General features: G+C 41.4%; 1 protein-coding gene across 1 annotated transcript; it reads right to left on the bottom strand.

The window, feature by feature from the left end:
- Positions 1–399: 399 nt before the first annotated feature.
- LOC143541309 (uncharacterized) lies at positions 400–3787 on the bottom strand. Its single transcript, XM_077034167.1, has 4 exons — positions 2903–3787; positions 2567–2710; positions 2131–2274; positions 400–1641 (listed from the first exon to the last, which is right to left on the bottom strand). The coding sequence occupies exons 1-4, from the start codon at positions 3785–3787 to the stop codon at positions 400–402; spliced, it is 2415 nt and encodes an 804-aa protein (XP_076890282.1).
- Between the last annotated feature and the right edge of the window lie 7749 nt (positions 3788–11536).

Below are 11536 nucleotides of genomic sequence, written 5' to 3'. Positions count from 1 at the left end.
GGATAAACTAAACGGCGTCTCTGAATTACTGGAATTCTTTTGGGTGCGAAAGGCCCAAAGTACATGGGGCAATTCGTCAACCCAGCCCATCCGTTTAGTTCCTAACCTTGCCTTGATCCCTTCTTTGATAGTTCGGTTGGTCCTTTCGACCTGACCATTTACCCGCGGGTGATCTACAGAGGTGAAATTTTGAATGACTTGAAGTTCTTTCAACCATTCCTGTAGTCCACTATCGGCAAATTTGGTCCCGTTGTCACATACCAGTTCCTGCGGAAGACCAAACCAGCAAATGATGAATTCCCATAGGAATTTCTTCACACTTGATGTTATTATTGATACAACCGGTTTGGCTTCCACCCATTTGGTGAAGTAATCAATGGCCACTATCAAGAATTTGACTCATCCAAGGGCTTCCGGGAATGGTCCCAGGTCTATAGCCCATTTCTGAAACGGCCAGGCGGATGTTACCGGGATCAGTTCGTTCTTAGGACGCAGGGTATTGGGGGCATGGCGCTGGCAGGAATCACACTTTCTGATTTCTTGCACAGCATCCAAGTGCATGCCAGCCCAATAACATCCCGCGTTCATGATCTTGGCAACAGTCATTCTAGGACCCGCGTGTAGGCCACAAATGCCTTCATGAATTTCTCGTATTAGATAATTCGCATCTTCAGCGTCTACACAATGCAACAGTGGTCCTAGAAATGACCTCCGGTATAAAACGCCATCGTTCAGTTGGTAATTCAAAGCCTTGTGCTTAATCTTCCGGTCTTCAGCTTTTTGTGCTGGAAGGGCCCCGGATGATAAATAAGCCTTAATTGGTGTCATCCATGATTCGACGCCCGTTTGAATTACCAAAACTTGGTTTTGGGAAACAGATGGGTGATCCAAGACTTTAACACGAATATCCTTAGCAAAGTGCTCGAAATTTGTCGAAGCTAATTTACTAAGAGCGTCCGCGGACTTGTTCTCACTCCTCTTAATATGGATAATGTTAAAGGAAGAGAACTGGCGGATTAAGTCATTTTCTTGCGAGAGATAAGAAACCATAACGTCGTTTTTCGCTTCGTAAGTTCCGTTTATCTGTCCCTCAATCAGCATGGAATCTACCCGTGCTTCCAAATACTTCACCCCAAGCTTCTTAGCTATCCACAGGCCTGCTAAGAAGGCTTCGTATTCTGCCTCATTGTTGGTGCTTTTAAAGTTCAACTTTATGGAATATGTGAACTCATGGCCCTCAGGTTTGGCTAGCCTGAGCCCTGCACCAGATCCTTCACTGCTTGAAGCCTCGTCCGTAAACAACGACCAAGCTTGCCCTTGTTCCGGAGGTGCTTGGGGTTGTTGTTCCATCAAGAATTCCTTCTCTTTGTGCTGCGGAACTTCAGTAACAAAGTCCGCCAACACCTGTCCCTTGATTGCTGGTCTGGGTTTATACTCGATCGCATGTTCGCCCAGTTCAATAGCCCATTTTGCCAACCGTCCGGACAACTCTGGTTTGCTTAACACGTTCTTGAGTTTGTATCCGGTTAAGACATTTATGGGGTGTCCTTGGAAATATCTGCGGAGTCGTCGGGATGCATAGACCAGTGCTAAGACAAGTTTTTCAAACATTGAGTATCTGGTCTCTGGATCCGACAGGTCCTACTGACATAGTATATTGGGGTTTGGACGTTCTTTCTATCTGTCAGTAACACAACTCCGGCGGCAATATCGGAAGCAGACAAATATAGTGTCAAGGGTTCACCCGCGTATGGTGCTGTTAGAGTAGGCAACTCCATTAAGCACTTCTTAACCTCTAAGAATGCTTGTTCACCTTCTGTGGTCCACTTGAAATGTGCCTTTTTGAGGCAATTTCTAAGTGTTGACACGAATGGGTAATACTTGGACGCATGATTTTCTAAGAATCGGTTTAGTGCCACGAGTCTTCCATTAAGTGTCTGAACCTCTTTGAGGGAAGAAGGAGAAGGCATGCGGGCTATAGCTTGAACTTTGTCAGGGTTAGTCGTCGGGATGCATAGACCAGTGCTAAGACAAGTTTTTCTAACATTGAGTATCTGGTCTCTGGATCCGACAGGTCCTACTGAAATAATATATTGGGGTTTGGACGTTCTTTCTATCTGTCAGTAATACAGCTCCGACGGCAATATCAGAAGCAGACAAATATAGTGTCAAGGGTTCACCCGCGTATGGTGCTGTTAGAGTAAGCAACTCCATTAAGCACTTCTTAACCTCTGAGAATGCTTGTTCACCTTCTGTGGTCCACTTGAAATGTGCCTTTTTGAGGCAATTTCTAAGTGTTAACACGAATGGGTAAGACTTAGCCGCATGATTTGCTAAGAATCGATTTAGTGCCACGAGTCTTCCATTAAGTGTCTGAACCTCTTTGAGGGAAGAAGGAGAAGGCATGCGGGCTATAGCTTGAACTTTGTCAGGGTTAGTCGTCGGGATGCATAGACCAGTGCTAACACAAGTTTTTCTAACATTGAGTATCTGGTCTCTGGATCCGACAGGTCCTACTGACATAGTATATTGGGGTTTGGACGTTCTTTCTATATGTCAGTAATACAGCTCCGACGGCAATATCGGAAGCAGACAAATATAGTGTCAAGGGTTCACCCGCGTATGGTGCTGTTAGAGTAGGCAACTCCATTAAGCACTTCTTAACCTCTGAGAATGCTTGTTCACCTTCTGTGGTCCACTTGAAATGTGCCTTTTTGAGGCAATTTCTAAGTGTTGACACGAATGGGTAAGACTTGGCCGCATGATTTGCTAAGAATCGCTTTAGTGCCACGAGTCTTCCATTAAGTGTCTGAACCTCTTTGAGGGAAGAAGGAGAAGGCATGCGGGCTATAGCTTGAACTTTGTCAGGGTTAGCTTTGAAGCCCGCATCCATAACTATGACCCCAAGGAACTTTCCTTCTTCCATCCCAAACGAACACTTGGCCGGGTTTAACTTCATGTTGACACTTCTCAGTGTTTTGAAAGTTTCCTCAATATCTCTCAGCATTTGATCTTCCTTAATGCTTTTGATTACTAGGTCATCCATATAAACTTCTAAGTTTCGGCCTATCTGATCTTTGAACGCTTGATCTATTAACCGCTGATATGTGGCACCCGCGTTTTTTAGTCCGAATGGCATCATTTTATAACAAAATGTCCCCTGGCCAGTGCGGAATGCTGTCTTATCCTCGTCCTCAGCTGCCATGAGAATTTGGTGGTAGCCTTTATAGGCGTCGAGGAAGCATTTGAATTTAAACGGGGCCACAGCGTCTACCTTGATATCTATTTCCGACAATGGATAGCAATCCTTTGGGCACGCTTTGTTTAGATCTTTAAAATCTATACACATTAGCCACGTTCCGTTGCTCTTTGGAACAATGACTGGATTAGCTACCCATGTCTGGAACTTGCTTTCCCGGATAATCCCGGCGTGAAGAAGATCTTGCACCTGTTCATTCATAGCTTTCGTTTGTTCTGGGCCCATCTTTCTCTTTTTCTGGACATCTGGGGTAAACATCGGGTTCACCCGTAGCTTGTGTTCAGCAATGCTATGCGGGACACCAGTCATGTCCGCGGGCTGCCAAGCAAAGATGTCCACATTTTTTGTCAACAATTGCTTTAGAAAGGTCCTTACTATCTCGGAGACAGCAGGTCCAATCACGATTGTTTGATCAAGGAATATTTTGTTCAAAACCCATTTTTCTGGCTCGGTTCTTAAAGTTTTCTTTGGGACCTTCCCGGGCCTTGAACTCTCCGTTTCAAAGCAATGCCGGTTGACATGAATCATTGCCACACCGGGGCGATTTGGGACTCCTACTGCACCGTGGGCTGTGGACGGGTGAGCGTTGAAGTCACCGATTGACTCTCGTCCTTAAATGATGTCATGTTTAGATGTTGCTGGTAGGACCAAAAATTCAACTTCCGCCATTCTTGAATGTATTCCGTCGCTGAGTGTTACAGGGAACGGTATCACTCCTCGCGGATGGATTATCTCTCCTCCGAAACCGGAGACGGGGGCATGAATTGGTTTCAACCTTTCTTTGTCTTCCTCGTCTAACTGTTCGAAACATTGTTCGTACATGATATCAGACGTACTGCCGGTGTCAAAGAACACATATTGTGATCGGTAATGGCCAAAAAGAGCAGTTATTATTAGCAGGTTCTTGTACATGGTCCGCCCCTGATTCGAGGAAAAATCACGGGCTCATTCTTCCATTCTTCATCCCAATACTCCCTCCTTTTTCCTCCGACCCACTGTCCACCCTGAATCATGTGAACATTCAAATCCTTAACTTGTCTTTTGGCCGGGCCCAGGCTCTCCCTTGCGGGAGGCTTGCCAGTCCCTGGTCGTGCGTCTTTAACCAGATGTTCAAGTTTACCATTTTTAACGGCTGCTTCAATTTCATTTCTAAGGGCCACACACTCGTTTGTGTTGTGTCCAATATCATTGTGGTATGAGAAACATTTTTTACTATCGAGGTATGATTTCCTCGGTAACGGTTGAGGCTTCTTGAAAGTCAAATTCTCAGTTGTAAGGATTTCTGAGGGAGTTTTTGATAACGGGGTCCAACTGTTGGAGGACCGGTGTCACACCCCGGTTTAGGGCCTAGGCGTATGACCAATAGTTGGTACCTATTTTGTAAATTCATCAGAGTTGTAGTTTATTTTAGCAGAAGACTTTGGTTTGAATATATATTAATTTATTTGAAAACATCTCGGATAATAAATATCCGAGTGTTTGATTTATAAATCATATTTAAATCTTGTTTCTAATAATTCAATAGTTTAAAACTGAGCCACCTGTACCTTGCGAGCATCTATCTTCACGAATGACTATATTCCTTGTTATCTGTACTAAATTGTTTCCTGAAATGTGGAAAAAATACGTCAGCTATATGCTGGTGAACACGTATGACTCAATAAAATATTTTGAATGATGATTATAATACAAATGTAGTTTTCTTGACAATCTCAGCGGAAGCATTTTCTACTTCCGGTATATGTACCACTGCCCTACACACACAACGGTATTCCCCAAGCCAAACGTCCCTAAACTGAGAACTGGTCATGACCGTTTAAGCTCGCGGCTTCATTGCCTTTGATTGATTGACTGAGCTTTAACAGTTATGTTTGGATCCATACACATGCGTATTCGGTCTAAGTTGATTTTATTCTCTAATTTGTATTATAACGTTTTAGAGATTACTTGATCTCATGTAGACATTGATTGACTCGTTAAGACAAACACCCGTTCGTCTCATTGAGTATAAATATATTTGACTGATTGAAAAAGGTTAACGTATTCACCTGTGATTGACTGTTCTAAATGATATGGTGATCTCGTTTGAAACCTTGACTGTGAATGATTGATTGATTGATTTTCTTATTATAAAATAGGTTTATATAAATATTCGGATCGTCATCTGATCCGGCTACAGACCCTTAGTCTGGTTTTGATAGCTTTAAACCTTGACTGATCATTTTTTTGAATAAAATATTGAGACATATAGTCTTTGTATTTATTTGCCAAATCATATGCTGAGTTTCTTCTTCATGAAGAAACATCTGTAATATGTTTCTTATTCAAGAAGAAACATTCATTAACTGTTAATATTGAATGTAAAATCTTATGTTTCTTAATCATAAAGAAACAATATTTTTACTATATTCCTTGTATATAAAATGCTATGTTTCTTAATCGTTAAGAAACTATATCTCGACTATATCCTTATAAATGAAAAACAGGTGTTTCTTAATTGTTAAGAAACATTACTAAAATCCTTGTATGTTTAAAGCTTATGTAAACATATTTATGATCAAGGTTTGGGCTATACCCCTACTGTGGTCTAAGCCATATAATATAATAATAAAATAATGATTTAGGCAGAACCCCTACCTGACACGGCTATTCGGAGTTTTGCTAACTAGGATTGATTGAGCGGCACTTCCACTCTCTATCGCATTCTAGGGCTTAAACTGTCAGAACCTCAGAGCTTGGCACGCACTACGATGGTTGGCACGCAAAACGAGGTGACATACGGTGGTTGTCTGTCATGCACGTACTTCGAGTATCATCGGTATGTGGCACGGATTACGAGGTGACGATTGTCGGGTCGGCACAGAAACCGAGGTAGTGAGAGAGTAGTTTTTAGAGAGAGAAGGATTTTGGTGTGAATGAGAAGTGTACTGTGAACCCCTTTTTTATAGCTGATTTTGCAACCCATCGCGGTACGCGATGGGTCCTGGTAACCCGTCGCGTATCGCGGCGCCGCAATAATACGCCGCCATACTTACTGCTGACACGTGTCCGCTGACTCATCAAGGTCCATCAAGATACGCGATGACCTTTATTTTAAGCTCATCGCGTAGCGCGATGGCTTCCTGAATTCAATTTTTCCCTTTTAATCCCTTTCGTGCTATTTGTAATTGAGCCTTGACACGCTCAATGGAATCGGCGGTTTGCCGTTGCCCTTTTGTGCTCACTACCTTTCTTTCTATCTCTCTCTCTCGACTTTGTTATTAGTTTTTGAACTCTTGCTTAATATTAGAATAATGGACATGATTGTACTTGATATGTGTGTATATATATCTATAATGACTAAGCATAAGGGACATACGTGGCTTCACTAATTTGGTTGCTTTGTTACGAAGATTTATATATGTATTTATTTAATAATAATAGAGGATAAGTGCAGATTTTATTCTTCAACATGAAGAATTCTTAAAGTATGTATAATTTTTTTGTGGTGGAAACACTAGTAAACTTTTGCTTACCCACAGAACACACGTGCCTCATAACAACAATTATTGATTCTCATTTTCAGTTTTGTTACTATGCATTTATAATTTTCTCAAATTTGTTTATATAATAATATGGAGCTTCATGTTTTCCTTTTTATAATATATGTATATGTTATATGTAGTAACTATATATTCGTAGTATAAAAATATGAATTGAGATCATCAATTATAATTGTTACTATGTATGTATATATTTATATCACACTTTCATGTTTTATTATTATTATTATTATTATTATTATTATTATTATTATATTGTTATTATTATTATTTTAACCTTTAAACTTTTTAAGTTGACAATTTTGGCACGTAATTTTGGCAGGTGTTACAACCGGGCTGAAAAATTATGGTTGCCCTTATTGCCGATCAAGGACCTTGCATCAAATTGCTTTGGTGGCTCCGACGTTGGCTGTAGTCTTGACCAAATTGTTCCTTTGGCCTGTCGATTTGGTCTTGGAGTTTAGAACTCAACCTTTGGTAATTGCTTTTGACTACTGGAGCCCAAAGTTTTTTTCAGTTCGTGCAAACAACTTTGCTGCCTTCATGATTTCGTCCCAATATTCGGGCATTCCATCTCTCCCTGTAAGGGTACGGATCAAAGCATCGCTATGAACGTTCTTGCGGAATGCTCCCCTTAACATATCCTCGTTGACCCTGCCAATATTAAGGCTCTCATTATTGAAACGAGTAATGAAGTCTTCAATAGACTCATTATTTCGCCCTGTAACATCCAATATCTTTGAGGGGTCGCGGGTATGCTTCTTCTGTTGACTGAAGTGTTGAGAGAATTTTGCCACAAAGTCGTTCCAACTTTTAATCTGTCCAGCAGGTAATTTTTCAAACCATTCACGGGCAGCCCCCGTAAATGTTAATGCGAACATGTGGCATCAATAAGGAAGAGTCCAACCACTGACTCCTCCTACTGCCATGAATCTCAGCAGATGATCGTTGGGATCTGTCATTCCATTATATGTTCCAACAGATGTTGGAATCTTTGCATTTATCGGAAATGGAGCTGTCGCGATGCCTGGAATGAATTTCGATTTTTCTGCAAAAGATTCTGGACGGTATGGTTTAAGAAAATCGTGTTCAGCATTACTATAGTATTCCGCATGACGGACAACTGGTCGCGGGTAACTAGCCCCTCCATATGAAAGAAGACGGCTATCCCCGCTGTAGTAGCTACCTTCCGAATGATAAGTTGAATCGTATCCATCCAGTTCGTCCTCATAAGATGGTACCCGCATATCTATGCGAGGACGAGGACGCAACCTCCAGATCTCTCCCATATTTTTCTCCAGTGGCTGGGTGTATTGAATGTGACTTCCCCGTATGGGAGGAGAAACTGATCTCCTAGGAGAATCATCATACGTCAAGGTTCGAGCGTGAAAACACTCGTTCCGCACCCTACGTTCATACTCAGCTTTCAAATTGTCTTGTTGGGTACGCGGCCATTCGTCCAGGGATAAAAGTCCCTCGGATCTAGAGTTATGATGACGAACTCTCCTTGAAGTAGAATCACCGGAATTTTCTTCCAGGCCTAACTCTGAGTGAGTTCGATGGGCATCTCTCATAATTCGTTCTAAATCTCCCAGATTAGAACCTCCTGGCGCTGTAACATGCCCCATATCAGTAGTTGGTGTAACAACATTTCTAGTGTCTACCGGAGTAGCACCTGTTGATGGAGCAAAATGCCCGAGCCGTCGAACCACCTAAAGTGAAACTTCCGGGGTTTACAACATCGGTTCGTGCAACGGGAGTTGTGGCTTGAGCAAAAATAGATGTTTCTGGGTTAAATTACGTGAAGATTGAACCTGGTTCTCCGTCGGCCCTTTAGGTAACTGATTCATATCGTAAAGAGAACGGAAAAAATTTCTTGTTGTTCTAACAAAAATACGGATGGCGCCAATGAAGAAACAGGGATCTACTCCCCTTGACGGGTCATAGATCCAATGAGTCCACAGGGTAGGATACGGTTAACTGCCAATACGATATGAACTCAATTCCCAAAGTCCTGTGACGTGAACCTGCAAAACGAACACCGTGAGTTCGTTACGGGAATGACAAGAAGGGAGTCTTCCCGTAACCACCCTCCGGCGTGAGAATAAGTACAATTCTGATGAAGATAAAATACTTAAGTAAATTGAGATAGTACCATGAGAGTGAATCAATACCTCATGACGATTGAGAGGGTATTTATAGCCGAAGGGTGTGGGAAGGTGTTTGGACCAGCTGTCCCTTTAGAAAATGCTCTTGTAACCAACTGGACGCGTGTCCTCATGAGATAGGCTCAGCTTATACGTTGCATGTGCATGTATAACAACCTGGACACGCGTCATCCTATGATAAGGTGGTGGATAACCCTAGTCATGTGCATGGTTATAACGGCCTTGCCAGGTGTTCCTTCCTGGTTAGTTGAGGGATCACGTATTGCTCAAGAAAGCATCTTGGTAGATCTTCTAGAATGTTGCTGGTTAATGACAGCTGTCCCGGGGCATTACCTCGTAGTTATTTACGCGGATGATTGTTCTATCTTGCGGATGACTTTTGAGGGTGCCAAGATGCTTCCGCATGCCTTGCGGGGGTGTTTCTCCCGCCAACAATTATACGGGTTGTTCATATGTCCCGCGGGTGTCTTATGAAGGGTTTCTGGTTGACCAGCGGGCACTACTTAAGAGTATTTGGGTCTTTTTGGTACCCTACCTCTATAATATACTTGAAAATTCATAAATTTATATTACATGTGAATATTTAAAATGTGAAAAAAATGTGAGTGATAGTCTTCCCTTCTTTTGAAAATTGGGTGTATAATTTGTTTGCACCGACATTTAGGCCAAGTTAAGTTGTCTAACAGGCAGTGCGACTAACAATTGTCGAAACCCCATTGCCGGTGACGAAACCCGAAGAGAGAAAATCCATTTGGGGGTCTTGCTAGCGAGGAGTTGATTAAGAAAAAAAAGTTCAAAAAACATGAGGATATCAACTAAAAGAACAAAGTTGGCAGTGGGGAGCTTTGGACAAGGAGTGGGGGCTCTAGATTTCTTTTGCTTGTGAAAGTTATAGAGGTTTCATCAGGGAAAACGAGCCAGCTCGCTTGAGGTTGTGACTCGGAGAGGGTAGAGTCGGGTTTGGGTGTTGACGAGGATGATCATGGAGACGGTTAATGTGGTCCACATAAATTTTTGTAAGTTACGCAGGTAACGAAGTTCAAGTATCTAGGATCATTTATTCAGAGCGATGGGGAATTAGACAGCGATGTGGCACATCGAGTTCAGGTAGGATGGTGTAGATGGAGAGCAGCCACAGGTATATTGTGCGACAAGAGTTTCCCAACTAAACGAAAGGGAAAATTTTATAGGGTTGCAGTTAGACCTGCAATGTTATATGGAACAGATTGATGGGCCACCAAGAAGGCACAAGAGCGGAAAATGGAAGTAGCGGAGATGAGAATGTTACGCTGGATGTGTGGGCACACAAGGTTAGACCAAATAACAAAAAAGGTGTTTCGGGAGAGATTAGGGGTAGCTAACATATCCGACAAGATAAGAGAGTGGAGATTGAGATGGTTTGGACATGTGAAGAGAAGACAGATGACGAACCCTGTTAGATCTGTAGAAAACATTACTATAGGGGGGAGGAGGGGTAGAGGCCGACCTAAATTGACTTGGGAAGAGAGGATTAGACATGATTTGCTAGACCTAAACCTCTCAGAGGACATGGTTGAGGATAGGAATTCTTGGAGACTTAGAATTAAGGCTAAGGACTTTTAGGGAGAAAAGAATACCTTAGGGGTCTTCTTTACCTGATTTTTGGTCACACACCGTATTGTTTCCTCTTCTCATATAGTTCTATATGGTTATCTATAAATGTATTGGTACTATTAATTTTACTACGTGCTATTATCAATTTTATTACTATTGTACTTTGATGCCCTTTATTTTCCCCTATACAATATTATTTTGAGCTGAGAGTCCCTGGAAACCACCTCTCTATCCCATCGGATAGAGGTACGGTGTGCCTACATCCCACCCTCCCCAGACCCTACTTATAGCTCCGCTATTGGTGGGATTCCACTGGGTATGATTGATTGATTGATTTTTGTAGTTATTTTAAGCGGGGTCCATTGGTTTTATAAGAGCATTCTCATCAGCTCCTTTAAATTTTTTGTGAGAGAAATCTCAAAAAAGATAAAAATTTAAAGGATTATAAGTGATTGTGGGTAAAAGAGAGAAAATTAAAAAAGATGAGTAAATTTTGATTAAATTTGGAGGAACACTATTTATGCTTTATTTATATTTTAATACATTTGAAAGTAGATGTGAGTGGAGAAGAGAGAAAAGATAATGATAAGGGTGTAAAAAAATATTATTTAATTGTATATGAAAGAAAAAATATAGTGTTTTTTAGTGTATTTATAAAGATTGAGATAAATTAGTTGTGGGGAATGCTCTAATATGTTTATTTTTAATAGTGAAGGTAAAAACAACCGTTCACGCTCAGTTAACTAAAAACTTAATGGTCATCCACTCTAGAGACGAGCATTGTTACATAAAACAAACTATTTGAACCATTTCCTGTCATTTTATAATTTCAAGACTTTCAATCTGCAACCCTTATCGACCAATTCATTGTCAACCACTGTTGCACTTAAATTTCAAGAAACACAATCACACAGCAAACCTAACATCTCAAATTTGTAATTATGTAATAATTCACGGATTTAAACCAAAAGTTT

The sequence above is a fragment of the Bidens hawaiensis genome, unplaced genomic scaffold, assembly GCF_021521415.1.
Source record: "Bidens hawaiensis isolate Kalapana, Puna unplaced genomic scaffold, B.hawaiensis_p1.1 tig00012511_1, whole genome shotgun sequence".
Taxonomy (NCBI): Eukaryota; Viridiplantae; Streptophyta; class Magnoliopsida; order Asterales; family Asteraceae; genus Bidens; species Bidens hawaiensis.
Note: the sequence above shows the minus strand (reverse complement) of the source record. Positions and strands in the feature narration are given on the sequence as shown.

Bases quoted from the DNA above. Each gene is read 5' to 3' on its own strand.
- LOC143541309 (XM_077034167.1), bottom strand. From the start codon at position 3,787: ATGATTCATGTCAACCGGCATTGCTTTGAAACGGAGAGTTCAAGGCCC. The intron at 2,711-2,902 runs GTCATAGTTATG...TGCCTCAAAAAG, and splicing joins AAGAAGGAAAGTTCCTTGGG to GCACATTTCAAGTGGACCAC. The intron at 2,275-2,566 runs GTATTACTGACA...TGCCTCAAAAAG, and splicing joins CCGATATTGCCGTCGGAGCT to GCACATTTCAAGTGGACCAC.